Source organism: Ostrea edulis, chromosome 1 (assembly GCF_947568905.1).
Source record: "Ostrea edulis chromosome 1, xbOstEdul1.1, whole genome shotgun sequence".
In the NCBI taxonomy this organism is placed as follows: Eukaryota; Metazoa; Mollusca; class Bivalvia; order Ostreida; family Ostreidae; genus Ostrea; species Ostrea edulis.
Window position 1 is genome coordinate 99,369,609 of NC_079164.1, and position 15,747 is coordinate 99,385,355.

Consider the following 15,747-nt stretch of genomic DNA (forward strand, 5'->3'; position numbering starts at 1 on the left):
TTTTAGGATTAGATTTCTTATTTTATTCATACATGTACATTAATTTTCAAAGGAAATCCAACAACTCACATAACCCACAGAAAATAAATTCAGAATACCAAGATTGATCTGAAACAAACATTAGGTGGACGGAAAACTAAACTAAAACGTGTTTCCACAAAAAGATTGGATTGATGTTTAAAGGTCTTCAGCGGTTTGGTAGATCACATGGAATACAGTATGTGGGAACTAATGATCAACTTGATGAAGTTTTTCTCCAAAATATGAACACACAGTTTTCCTGTTCAAGCACACATTCTAGCAATAAATAATTGGTGCAGATTGAGTTTGTTCACACAAGTTGCTAGCTAGAAAAATGCATGCCAATAAATAAGAGTTACAGCCTTCACACAGTATTTAGGTGATGCATTATAGAATCATTTCCTCTGCATAATGTTGAACACAAGGGAAACTTATGAATGCAGCAGAACACCTGTTTTATACTAGACGTGTTTATCTTTCATCGGACCATAGAAACTTCTGGACTTTGGTACATGCACATGTAAGCATCACACAGCAAACGACGAATATGCTCCGGCAGCTCCTTGTCTTCGCTTCTACGCATAATCTCCTCCTGATAATCGTCGGACAACCATTTTGATAAGTCAGGACATAGTTTGACCTCGGGGATATTGTACCCACTCTGTTCACCTGAAATATTGTTTAGCATAAATTAGGCTATTATTATCATTAGTACATGTAAGGTAGCTCACTACACTAAAGCTTATACTCTGTATGACACCACGTCACAAGATGGCGATTTAAATATTTTGTGAAATTATTTGTATCGATCGATTTGTTTGCCTATCATTGTAGCTCAGTGGTTAAAGCATCGGGCTGGTGAACTGCAGATCTCAAGTTCAAATTCCCCCCGAATCTTTTATTCACATGTGTCAAAATAATTTTTTTGAAAATCATGTTTTTATCCAAATTTGTATATTTTTTGCCTTTTTGGCATATATACTTTAATATTGTATATCATATCTTTTATAATTAAATCAATTCGTACTAATTTGAGAAACTATTTCTGGGTGTAGTTAGCCACCTTAACCACAGGGGTTTTGTGCCCCAGGAATCAGAAGATTTGGGGAATCAGGAATCAGAGGATTTGAGGATTTAGGAATTAGAAGATTTGAGATATCAGAAGAATTAGGGGAATCAGGAATCAGAAGATTTGGGGGTTCAGAAATTAGAAGATTTGGGGGTTCAGTGATCAGAAGATTTGGGGGTTCAGAAATTAGAAGATTTGGGGGTTCAGAAATTAGAAGATTTGGGGGTTCAGTGATCAGAAGATTTGGGGGTTCAGTGATCAGAAGATTTGGGGGTTCAGAAATTAGAAGATTTGGGGGTTCAGAAATTAGAAGATTTGGGGGTTCAGTGATCAGAAGATTTGGGGATTTAGGAATCAGAAGATTTGGGGATTCAGGAATCAGAAGATTTGGGGAATCAGGAATCAGAAGATTTGGGGATTCAGTAATCAGAAGATTTGGGGGTTCAGTGATCAGAAGATTTGGGGGTTCAGTGATCAGAAGATTTGGGGGTTCAGTGATCAGAAGATTTGGGGAATCAGGAATCAGAAGATTTGGGGAATCAGGAATCAGAAGATTTGGGGATTCAGTAATCAGAAGATTTGGGGGTTCAGTGATCAGAAGATTTGGGGGTTCAGTGATCAGAAGATTTGGGGGTTCAGAAATTAGAAGATTTGGGGGTTCAGAAATTAGAAGATTTGGGGGTTCAGTGATCAGAAGATTTGGGGATTTAGGAATCAGAAGATTTGGGGATTCAGGAATCAGAAGATTTGGGGAATCAGGAATCAGAAGATTTGGGGATTCAGTAATCAGAAGATTTGGGGGTTCAGTGATCAGAAGATTTGGGGGTTCAGAAATTAGAAGATTTGGGGGTTCAGAAATTAGAAGATTTGGGGGTTCAGAAATTAGAAGATTTGGGGGTTCAGTGATCAGAAGATTTGGGGGTTCAGTGATCAGAAGATTTGGGGGTTCAGAAATTAGAAGATTTGGGGGTTCAGAAATTAGAAGATTTGGGGGTTCAGTGATCAGAAGATTTGGGGATTTAGGAATCAGAAGATTTGGGGATTCAGGAATCAGAAGATTTGGGGAATCAGGAATCAGAAGATTTGGGGATTCAGTAATCAGAAGATTTGGGGGTTCAGTGATCAGAAGATTTGGGGAATCAGGAATCAGAAGATTTGGGGAATCAGGAATCAGAAGATTTGGGGATTCAGTAATCAGAAGATTTGGGGGTTCAGTGATCAGAAGATTTGAGGGTTCAGGAATCAGAAGATATGGGGATTCAGGAATCGGAAGATTTGGGGGTTCAGGAATCGGAAGATTTGGGGGTTAAGGAATCAGGAGATTCGGGGGGTCCATAATTTTTGTTTCCTGTTTATCAGTCCATCTATCTGTGGCCAAAAACTTACATATTCTTCAAAATTTAACTATAAGGAGGAGGTTTTGATAAATTCACGAGTGCAGTACTTGTGACACAGGCCTTCTAAATGGAATAAATGTGCTACCATGGACCGTGCTAATAATTGGAGCATATCTTTCACTCATGCATCTATTTTTCTGCTTCTAGATCATCTAAACTTTAGGGTTTTAAATGTTTTTTTACACACAAAATTTGTTTGTACATGTATTTAGAATTTTTAGGAAGATATGACAAATTGAGATACCCATTCTGTCAGCCATTGAATCAAAGAAGATCCATTGGGCATCCTTGCCCTTTCCACACTTAACGAAAGACACATAATGGCTGGTCTGGATGCAGACGACAGCAAACAGCTCCATTTTCTCCCGAGGAATGGTAGGATTCTGTTTCTGAATCTGTTTCTGTTCGTTGTGTATGACTCGGTAGTCCTGGGGCACGGCGATGGACTCCCAGTTGTGATTTATTCGCACTTTATGCTTGTGACTCTGACAATTAAAGTAAACAAGTTGAAGATCACTTCTAATTGTGAGACAAGTCAAAGTTAGCTGCCACAGTCATATTTTCTGATTGTTACCAAATTGCTTTACAGCACATAAAAATCACCATTGACCCATTAAAATTTAAACCTTTTGCAATCTTTTGTTGTAATTTTGATATTAGAATTTCTTTTCTTTATGTAAAAACAATGGCCGAAATATTATTGTATGGAAGTAAAGAATTCAATTTTACATAATTTTCATAAAATTTGATTGGAAGTTGCATATTTTTTTCACTCTTAAATTTATTTTCCTTCATTTTTAAATACATTCCCACATTTTAATTGTGGTTCAGAATTAAACAGTTTTTACATCCTAGTTGACAGCTTATGCCCCTTAACATCTATATTCAATATCAAAAAATTTCCTGACATTTCGTTACAAGGGATGAATAACAACATGCCTATTTGAGGGGATTTTACATTTTTTTAATATTAATAACTGCTTATTTACGTAATTAAGACATTACTTGAGACAGTCGTGTGCAATAGCACCATTTTGTTTCACACTTTGTGATTTCAGTGACTTCTAGTACTGCTTGGGTTTGTATAAAAGTCAAGACTGGTTGGAAACTTATCATGAAAGGTGAAGATGATCAATCTCATAACTCCTATAAGCAATTATCATCAATGATAACTGGTCATGATCTTGTCATCTCTAACTTAACATACCTGAATAATGGTCGAGATTCTACCATATCTAAATAATGGTCGAGATCGTACCATACCTGAATAACGGTCGAGATCGTACCATATCTAAATAATGGTCCATGTATCTGACCATTTCTGAATCATGAGATCTTTCCATCTCTGACTGCTGGTTAGGACCTTAAAATATCTTTACACCTCACAGAAGGCGATTAGGACCTTACCATATCTTTACACCTCACAGAAGGCGATTAGGACCGTACCATATCTTTACACCTCACAGAAGGCGATTTAGGACCTTACCATATCTTTACACCTCACAGAAGGCGATTTAGGACCTTACCATATCTTTACACCTCACAGAAGACGATTTAGGACCTTACCATATCTTTACACCTCACAGAAGGCGATTTAGGACCTTACCATATCTTTACACCTCACAGAAGGCGATTTAGGACCTTACCATATCTTTACACCTCACAGAAGGCGATTAGGACCTTACCATATCTTTACACCTTCACAGAAGGCGATTAGGACCTTATCATATCTTTACACCTCACAGAAGGCGATTAGGACCTTACCATATCTTTACACCTTCACAGAAGGCGATTAGGACCTTATCATATCTTTACACCTCACAGAAAGGGATTAGGACTTTACCATATCTTTACACCTTCACAGAAGGCGATTAGGACCTTATCATATCTTTACACCTCACAGAAGGCGATTAGGACTTTACCATATCTTTACAGCCTTCACAAAAGGCGATTAGGACCTTATCATACCTTTACACCTTCACAGAAAGTTATTAGGACCTTACCATATCTTTGCAGCCTTCACAGAAGGCGATGGTGTTTAGCCCGGCTCCATGCTGGTTGTAGCATTCTTTGCATTCAAATGCCGCCAAATCCCCACATATGATACACTCTCTAGGAGCTGCAAGCAACAACACAGAGATCACACCATTGTATCATAACTCTACGCACTAGTTAAATGAATGTGCACTGCATGGTCAGTGGTCTGCGCTACGAATTTCTTAAAACAAGGCCTTCATACTCCTGCATGATACCACTTTCTTTACACATATACAGTGAAAACTTGATGGGGTTTAGAAAAAAATTCACAATATCTGAGAGTTTGAGATATTGAGGTTATAAATATACACAAAGAAAATTTAGTTGGGACTTCCACCACACTGTGAAGTATCCATGGTTTTCAATATATTGATGTTCAAGATACTGAAATTCAACTGTATTTACATTTATCAATCTTTATGCTGTAAATTACTTGAGCTGCTTCAAATTATTTTATTTCTCAATAAAAGCACTGAACTTGACTTAAAAACATGAATATACACTGTAAGCAGTAAATGTCCAAGTACTGGGGATTATATAAATTACAAAAGAAAGGGGTAATTTCTCTGTACAGTAAAACATGGTTACAGCGAACATGCTTATAATGAAATCATGCTTACAATGCAGTGATTTTCATATAAACCTGGCCTGGATTTCTCGAAACAATTTTCCGTCAAAACTTGGACTTAAGTCTAAAATTTTACTCAAGTTTTGACTGTTCCGATTGAAGGAAACTCGAACTTAAAGTTTGAATTTTTTGAAGAAATCAAAGCCAGTAGTTTTAAAACGCATTAATATGAACTCATTGGATATAATGAATTATGTTTATAAAGAATAAAAAAATTGCTTGAGTCCAGCACTTCACTATAAGCATGTTTTATTGTACTCATCTTCACTAATTCTATAAATAACCCCATGCTTCTCTTGTTTATATACAAACAGCCTTGACATTCATTCTGTAAACAATACTGTACCGTTCTGTAAGACATCGGTGATGTCCAACTCTAGACTGGGAACAATGCGACGGTACATTTTGTAATCTTTACCAAATCTTGGCATCTGCAGAATTAAACACGGTGGTCTCTGAAAAAAAGGGAGAAAAGAGGCTTCAAAATGTGCTCATAATGAGACATGGAACACAAGATAGTTACTATTCAGGTCAAAAAGAAGTTTGATGATGGTCTTGTTTAACTTGCTGTCAATCATCAAGTACTGTAAAACTAAATCAATATTTCTTAGGACTGATGGGACATGGGGAAGGTATTTGAAAATTAGGATGACCACCCATAGAAGTGATTTTGGTACACTTTTATCCACCCATAGAGGCAAATAATGAAGCTTTATATAGGCACCTATAGAAGCAAATTAATTTGTTCAAAAAGCAAAATTCAAAATATTCCCAAATCAGAATTTTTTCCCTCATCATACAGCACAAAATACCTTTTCATCTTGATATCAACTTTATTTCAGTATTCAATACATGCAATTCCGTTTCAAGCATAATTTACAGAATGCCTGGATTGCCTCTGTCAATCGTGTGTTCTTCTGATTATTTTCTCACAGATTATATGGTTTGGTAAAATAACCACCCAAAGAAGCAATTTTCATGCAAAAACCACTCACCACAGAATCAATATCTCACCAGTGTGAACCACCCACCATAGAATCGATACCTCACCAGTGTGAACCACCCACCATAGAATCAATATCCCACCAGTGTGAACCACCCACCACAGAATCAATATCCCACCAGTGTGAACCACCCACCATAGAATCAATATCCCACCAGTGTGAATCACCCACCATAGAATCAATATCCCACCAGTGTGAATCATTCACCATAGAATCAATATCCCACCAGTGTGAACCACCCACCATAGAATCAATATCTCACAAGTATGAATCACCCACCATAGAATCAATATCCCACCAGTGTGAACCACCCACCACAGAATCAATATCCCACCGATGTGAACCACCCACCATAGAATCAATATCCCACCAGTGTGAGCCATGCACCCACCATAGAATCAATATCTCACCAGTGTGAACCACCCACCATAGAATCAATATCTCACCAGTGTGAATCACCCACCATAGAATCAATATCCCACCAGTGTGAACCACCCACCATAGAATCAATACCCCACCAGTGTGAACCACCCACCATAGAATCAATATCCCACCAGTGTGAATCACCCACCATAGAATCAGTATCCCTCAGTGTGAACCACCCACCATAGAATCAATATCCCACCAGTGTGAACCACCCACCATAGAATCAATATCTCACCAGTGTGAACCACCCACCATAGAATCAATATCCCACCAGTGTGAATCATCCACCATAGAATCAATATCCCACCAGTGTGAATCACCCACCATAGAATCAATATCCCACCAGTGTGAACCACCCACCATAGAATCAATATCTCACCAGTGTGAATCACCCACCATAGAATCAATATCCCACCAGTGTGAACCACCCACCATAGAATCAATATCTCACCAGTGTGAACCACCCACCATAGAATCAATATCTCACCAGTGTGAATCACCCACCATAGAATCAATATCTCACCAGTGTGAACCACCCACCATAGAATCAATATCCCACCAGTGTGAACCACCCACCATAGAATCAATATCCCACCAGTGTGAACCACCCACCATAGAATCAATATCTCACCAGTGTGAACCACCCACCACAGAATCAATATCTCACCAGTATGAATCACCCACCATAGAATCAATATCCCACCAGTGTGAACCACCCACCATAGAATCAATATCCCACCAGTGTGAATCACCCACCATAGAATCAGTATCTCACCAGTGTGAACCACCCACCATAGAATCAATATCCCTCAGTGTGAACCACCCACCATAGAATCAATATCTCACCAGTGTGAACCACCCACCATAGAATCAATATCCCACCAGTGTGAATCACCCACCATAGAATCAGTATCTCACCAGTGTGAACCACCCACCATAGAATCAATATCCCTCAGTGTGAACCACCCACCTTAAAATCAATATCTCACCAGTGTGAACCACCCACCATAGAATCAATATCCCACCAGTGTGAACCACCCACCATAGAATCAATATCCCACCAGTGTGAATCACCCACCATAGAATCAGTATCCCTCAGTGTGAACCACCCACCATAGAATCAATATCCCACCAGTGTGAACCACCCACCATAGAATCAATACCCCACCAGTGTGAACCACCCACCATAGAATCAATATCTCACCAGTGTGAACCACCCACCATAGAATCAATATCCCACCAGTGTGAATCACCCACCATAGAATCAATATCTCACCAGTGTGAATCACTCACCATAGAATCAATATCCCACCAGTGTGAACCACCCACCATAGAATCAATATCTCACCAGTGTGAACCACCCACCACAGAATCAATATCCCACCAGTGTGAACCACCCACCATAGAATCAATATCTCACCAGTGTGAACCACCCACCACAGAATCAATATCCCACCAGTGTGAATCATCCACCATAGAATCAATATCCCACTGGTGTGAACCACCCACCATAGAATCAATATCCCACCAGTGTGAACCACCCACCATAGAATCAATATCCCTCAGTGTGAACCACCCACCATAGAATCAATATCTCACCAGTGTGAATCACCCACCATAGGATCAATATCCCACCAGTGTGAACCACCCATAGATTTTTTTCAAAAACATCCCTGGGTACCCCATATGTTTTAATGGAACAGCCCTTAGTAATAAACCTCTACTTTGCAGCATTTTTTAAAAGTCTAATGAAGAATCTCCAAGACCAGGGAGAGAGGCATTTGTGCTCAAGATGTGAACCAACATAAAGAGTTTTTGTTTTTGAAACCTTCTTTCTGAGTGAGAGATATTCATGGCACAATTGATTGTTCGGTAAAATTATCAAAATGTCCAGCATGAATGCTATACCTCCTCTAGTTTAACCTTCATCTGCAGGAAAGACAGTTCAAATAATTGTTGTGTGGTCGGAAGGACGAGTCGTTCATCCTTTTCCATAATCAGCTGATAGAGAAACGAATGCTGGCTGCCGGCCCCATTGTCTGATCTACAAAATAAACAAAGTCACAATTAACATAGACAAAGTCACAATTAACATAAACAAAGTCACAATTAAAATAAACAAAGTCACAATTAACATAGACAAAGTCACAATTAACATACACAAAGTCACAATTAACATAGACAAAGTCACAATTAAAATAAACAAAATCACAATTAAAATAAACAAAATCACAATTAATATAAACAAAGTCACAATTAACATAGACAAAATCACAATTAACATAAACAAAGTCACAATTAACATAGACAAAGTCACAATTAACATAAACAAAATCACAATCAACATAAACAAAGTCACAATTAAAATAAACAAAGTCACAATTAATATAAACAAAATCACAATTAAAATAAACAAAGTCACAATTAACATAGACAAAGTCACAATCAACATACACAAAGTCACAATTAACATAGACAAAGTCACAATTAACATACACAAAGTCACAATTAACATAAACAAAGTCACAATTAACATAAACAAAGTCACAATTAACATAAACAAAGTCACAATTACATTGTAACAAATAACAACAACCCGGTCGAAATAAGAACATGATCTGTCACTTCATGTATCACATTCCAACTCAGCACGGCTCAGAGGAATTTTGTTGAGCATTCCATCTCAGCATGCTTCGGAGGAATTTTCTAGAGCATTCCATCTCAGTATGCCTTGGAGGAATTTTGTACAACATTTCATCTCAGTATGCCTCAGAGGAATTTTGTAGAGCATCAGTCTCTTAAGTGCAGTCTTCACAAAAACTCACTAGCACAATGGCCAAGGCTTATTAATTTGTTTAATAAATTTATATAGATCGATAGAATTGTTAAGTTTTTCTTTTCAGGATTCCCTAATCTACATGTATATATAAATATGAAGCATCCAGAGGAATCCAATCATGCCAATAGAAAGTAGTTCCAGCCATTTATTTTTTTTTGTTTTTGTTGAATACGATATTCTAATAATTTTTCAACCAATGAAAAAGCGTGCAACATGTAAAATTAAATGCTATGGAAATAAAGTACATTTGAGTTAACTTTTCCTTCACGTCAATATGACACTTATCACAGGTATTTAATAAGTGTGAATACATCCTTGTGACCTTCAACGTAATGAAAGCATAAAAAGGTTAAGTAGAAAAACAGGGAAGAAAATATGCAAAGAAACTAAAAGTATGCACAAGAAATATGGGAAGAGGAAAACACTCATTGAATATTACATCGAAACGGATTAAAATGATGGACCATTAATTTTGAAATTTCACCTATCTTTCTGGGCTAATAAAAATGTCATTGAGTTAGTAAAAAATGTTAAATACATTAGTCCTACAGGATAGTGGCTAAAAAAGTGTTTGTGAAAGACTGCAGTCCTTGAGTGGTGTTGAGATCTGTCCTCCCCTCCACATCACGGTAGTTAATTAAGTCTCCAAAGAACACACATTTCAAACCCTCACCCTCATTACATGAGCCGTTCCTAGCAAATAGGGCCCTCAAGTGTTTTAGTGCTAAAGTATGAACTATAGAAAACAATCCCATAATTAAAATATTAGAGCAATATTGATTGTCATTTCATTAAATATTACAGTTAATCAAAGATGACAACCAACTCGTGATTGGTAATAGTGACCTTTTTCTTTAAAAGTATGCAAAAAATGACGTCACGTTTTTTCATTATGTTTTTAAAAAAATATTGTTGGATAAGATAAGGGTCTTTTTGCTAGGAACGGCTCAAATTATGTAAACAGACCAACAACAATTCCTATGTGTTCATCACAGTCTACTTGTCACACAAAGCGGAGTACATGACAAAATATTGAAATTCATTGTCTCATTTCTAATCTGAATCCAACAAAATATCTTTACTTATCACAAAATAAAATACTTGCAGCAATGGATATAACACACAGCTAATACACAGTAACCTTACTGAAGGGAAATCACAGCAATTAAAAAGAAAGCCATTTCATTGAAATTATTTGTATTTAAACATTGACATTTACCGTATGTGCAGAAATGGATCCGCTTTTGTGATTTGGTTTAGAAGTAAATTCAAAAATTCTTCCGGATCTATAATGAAAAGGAAAGAATAAAAACACGAAAACTGTTATAGTGTCGCCCAATATGGATACAGCTGTCCTCGATCTTTTAAAGTATTTTTACTAGGTGTTTAATGCCACTATAGTGCATCCCAAGGGCAAACATTTTTCCAGTCTACAACTTTAGCATTGGAGACACTATTTACATAAAGGTGCTGTGAACGTGACTTTTGACCTCTGAACTACTATAAAAGTGGATATTTACGCTGGGGGTTAAGTACGCATTTTTCCACATCCAACGAATATTACGCGTGGGGGGAAAATACACGGTAACTGAATATAAGATCTATACCAAATATTTTTAACTAGACGCATGGGGGAAATTTACACGCTTATTACATGAACGCGTAATTAGTGTAAATTTCCCCATGCTTAAATACCCACTTTTACAGTATGCATATTTTGCAACAGCATTACTGAATGTCTCTTTACTTTTATCATTGGATATGCATTTGAAGGTTGATTTTGTCTTTCTCCTGTGATGAATAATGACACAAAAACAAAGTTATATCTACACAACATTACAAGGATGTCTATATCTTAATTTGACATATTTTACACCTGTGGTTCTCAAAAAGGATTTTTCCTTTGTAAAATTTTTAACCCATATTGTAGGACCCTGAGGTCATGATCTGAACTATTAATCAATCTATACTATGAATTAATAATTAATAATGTTGAATCCTAAATCTCTGCTTCTGCATCACGTGATTGCAAACTAAGAGACATTGAGATTCATTGTACGATGTACTCCTTGTGGAGTTGTATTGCAACTCCGTAAAAATTTGCTCTAATTTGATTATTTGTAAAAATAATGATAAAAGAATAACACTTTTATTGTGAATATTCATGGCATTTTCAAAAAATCATTTGTTTGGTGTACGAGTAAGAAAAGAATTTCTGAAAAATTTAATCTTAATAGTGTTTTTTAAAAAAATATGGTTTTCTACGAAATATATGGTAAAAATGAAAGTGTACAAATATATATTACTTTTAGTAACACTGTATCTCAAATTCAGATTCAAATTAAAAAATTCATCTGTAAAACTCCATGCATACCATATATACTCGCCTATAAGTCGGTTGTATTTTTTAAGGTTATTTTGTAGGAATTTGCCTTTGACCCGCTTATAAGTCAGTACAAATTGTTTCAAAAAATATTTTGAGAAATTAATAATTATGAGGTGCTCAATATCCAAGCCATATGTGTTTGGGGTTTAAACACAACCCTTGATCTATTATGGGCAATGATCCCTTGATCACCTAAGCAATTATGGTCTCCTAATTACCAGTACCTGATACCATGTTTACTTAGTGGCATGCGCCTCTCATAAACTGTTATTGTGGGATTCCGGTATAATTCATTGTATCAACGACAGAGTTTTTAAAAGTCAAGAATGATGATCTACATTATCTGTTAACAATATTCAATTTTTTTTATGAAATATATTTCAGCCAGTATACATATGAATATTTCAATATTAAATCAGGTTCGTAATTCAATTTTATCAATAAACGATAGATTAGTTGAATTGAAAGTATTAGTTACCGGTATGTAAATAATTTTTAACTAAACAAAAATATGTAAATACTTATACTTTATACATAATTTTAAAATACATAAGCAATACACTATGTCTAGATATTTGTGAACAATAATCATTTGTGTGGTAGTCCATGATAATCGTCGAAGTTGTTTAAAAAACACTACATTACGCCGCCCAGAAAAATACCAATCTTCTTAGGACGCGCCTATAAGTCGGACATAGAGTTTTGGACCAAAAATTGACTCCCAAAAATCTGACTTATAGGCGAGTATATACGGTAAAAAAAAAAGTTGCATTAGGTTTTGGAAAAAGTAAATTTACAATTTTAACCTTTCTCTTCACTCATCATTCCAGGAATGTTGCCTAGTTTGTCCAGTAGGTGGCGCAATTTCATGACTTTGTCAGCACGAACATAATTATGTCTGAAATGATAAATTTCTGATTCATTCCATATATCATCGATATGATTAAATATTCTCTTCTATGGTCTGAAAAAATAATTACAACATACATGGGCATCACGCATATTAACTTGAAATTTAAAATTCAGATTATACAATATGCAAAGCAGGCAACTTAATTCCTCTGTTTATCCTTTTGTGATCAAATGTTTCTTCCTCTAAAAAGAGTATAAAAATAAAAAAAATTTCTTTTCACGATCATGAATGTAATTTACCTTCGTAGTGGATTAACAATGCCCTCTTTTATCACTTGTTTCACTTCATCATACTCGTATAAGTCATCAATGCGTTTAGGTCTGTATAAAATTCCATCAAACACAGTAGTAAAATAAAACATAGCTAGCAGTGTCGCATCCAGATAACAAGAGTTATGATGACCCTGAATGCCTTTCTGTTTACCACACACTTCCTGTTCTATTTGTTTCATATTCAAAGAATCTGGTGGAGAAATGTTTCCCATCACATCCGGTGTCTCCATGCTCCCAAAGTTATTCGAGACCCCACTGTTACGGCGAGCACTGTCCACAAAACGCTTGTCTTTACGACATTTATATAGAGGTACGAAAAAAGCTTTTTTCGGCGGGCATGAGAAGAACCTATGCTTTCCAAAACTGCCATCTGTACCAGCTGATATTTCCTCTTCCTATTCAAAATGACATGTTTTATGATAAAAATCAATTACACCCATTAACTAACAATCTCTACATCTTGAAGAATTGCATGAATAATATAATTCCTGAAAACACTTTAAAAACAGGAGGCAGCTTTAAAATCTTTCAGCTAGAATATTTGTCATTAAAACTGTACTGAGTATAAGATTACAACATTAACTACAAACTGTTTGGATGTTGCATATGGGGGAAACAAGTATATATGATTTCCAAATTGGGTGTATACAAAAGTAAATGGACAATATCAGTGTTATACCAACATATGAATAATAAATTAAATGCATTTTTGCAGCTGTCACAATTTGAGTTTGTTTTATTATGCTTGTTATGGCGTTCCATAGTTTGTTCTCACCATATAGTCGTTACGGATAGCTGGTCACAGCTGTCAGACCGGTTTGTAAATGCTTACGTGTTAGTTCTGACCAGGCCGTGGAAGTGGGAAGGTGTGTCCGCCCAATGTGTGAAAATGATAGACCTGTGTGGTCTCGAGATTTACCTGTGTGGTTTACTGGGCCTGCATTGTATGTACATTTAGTAAGGGTGTTCGAATGATGTTCCTGTGTGGAAAGTGAGAACACAATTTTGAGCATTTCGACAGCGGTGACCAGCTGTGTGTGTTATTGTATGGCTCGAGCAAGTGCTCGTAACATGTATATCATGGCGTTCTAAGATATTTGATGAACAGCGTTGGAGAACGACCTATAGAAATACAGGAAATTTGTTTATGGATACAGAAACATTAAGCGAGTGATGGACAAAGTGTCACCACGTGTCTGAAGACAGCCAACTGACTGTTGTGTAAAGTGTGGTAACTCTTTAGTCAACGAATTTTGTTTCGCCATCCTGTGTAACCTATTTTGAATTCAAGAGACAAGTCTGCTGGTTTTCTTACATAAGGCAACATAACTTAACATTTAGCTTTAGTCGGGTACACGTGTAATTGTCTGTAAATTCATATTTTTTGTTTTGTTTTTGTTTGTATGAGTGTTGTTGTGTGCATGTGTGTGTATGAGTGTAGATGTTACTTGCTAAATTAGTGAGCACGATAATAAACTTATTTGCACATACTCTTGATCTTTCTTCAAAGAACGGTTTGCAGCAAGGGATTATTTCCATGTGATTATCACAAATTGTGACAGCAGCTTTATAACATCATCTCTTTGTCTGTAAGTTTTAAATTTTTTGAAGGTTTCCAAGCCAGTCATTATATAACATGGTTCTAGTGCATTTAGCTTGCACTATTTGAAAGCTACATTTCTTTGAAAGGATTGATTGGTTGGTTGGTTAACATCCCACTTGAGAATCTTTCACTCATATAGAGATGTCTCCATTGCTGGTGAAAGGTTGCAAAATTAAACCTATGCTTGGTGCTTACGGCCTTTGAGCAGGGAGGGATCTTTATCGTGCCACACCTTCTGTGACACGGGACCTTGGTTTTTGTGGCCTCATCCGAAGGACTGCCCCATTTAATTGCTTCTTACAATAAGCAATTGGTACTGAGACCTATTCTAACCCGCATCCCCACGGGACTTATTCTACAGGAGTCTGGTGATACAATACAGTTACATAAATCAGGCTGCCCCTAAAAGGTCAGCTTTGTCCCTTTTTTACTGTGACTCATACCATTTCTAGTCCTGCTATGGGTTTGACTGGTTCTTTCTGGTCTGGCAAGTACCCCATCCATCGAATGACCCCATAAAGTGGCGGGTTTGACATGACCTCTACCATTGACCCCACTTCAAGGTCGGGGTCGGCAGGAACTGTAGAACGAGAGCTCGGGTTACTGCGTCTGCTATTTGGTTGTTCAAAGGGTTCCATCTTTATTTCAATTTGTTGATCTACATATAGAATCAAAATATCAAATGTTTCATGGGCTGGTATCTGCAGAGCTTAGTATAGCAACTTATGAAGGACAGAAAACATATAGTTTTTAGCATACAAAAATGCATCAAAATGCCTCAGTTTTTCTTTCCTATTTTTGTGCATGATCTAGGACTTTTCACTTTGAGCTTCAAGCCTGTTATCTTAAACACTGAAACATCTCAAGAGCTTTCAGAATCTGCTGATCCTGCCAACTCTGGGATCGTACAGAAAATTAAACTGCCTTATAAATCTATTTTCCTCTTATAAATACAGTTACATGTACATAACACATGAACTGACATCATGATGCAGGCATATAGTTAGATAAAATACCAAAATAAAAACAAATTGTACTTCCTATAGAACATTAAAAGATTCACAACGATTATAACATGTCATTTTGTTATACTAAACTCATTATAAGCCAAAAACAAATGGATACCATCAGATCACTACTGAACAGACAAAT

The 15,747-nt window shown here is 36.5% G+C and overlaps 1 protein-coding gene across 1 annotated transcript in view; it reads right to left on the reverse strand.

Annotated features, from left to right (window-relative positions):
* Positions 1 to 15,747, reverse strand: part of LOC125670857 (ubiquitin carboxyl-terminal hydrolase CYLD-like) — a 19,557-nt gene continuing 3,810 nt past the window's right edge. The window contains exons 5-13 of the mRNA XM_048906266.2: positions 15,039 to 15,253; positions 12,960 to 13,387; positions 12,614 to 12,705; positions 10,641 to 10,707; positions 8,491 to 8,626; positions 5,499 to 5,607; positions 4,491 to 4,606; positions 2,732 to 2,972; positions 1 to 690 (exon numbers count right to left, since the gene is read on the reverse strand). Coding sequence (XP_048762223.2) covers positions 500 to 690; positions 2,732 to 2,972; positions 4,491 to 4,606; positions 5,499 to 5,607; positions 8,491 to 8,626; positions 10,641 to 10,707; positions 12,614 to 12,705; positions 12,960 to 13,387; positions 15,039 to 15,253 — 1,595 coding nt within the window. The 3' untranslated portion in view covers positions 1 to 499. The remainder of the gene's footprint in view (positions 691 to 2,731; positions 2,973 to 4,490; positions 4,607 to 5,498; positions 5,608 to 8,490; positions 8,627 to 10,640; positions 10,708 to 12,613; positions 12,706 to 12,959; positions 13,388 to 15,038; positions 15,254 to 15,747) is intronic.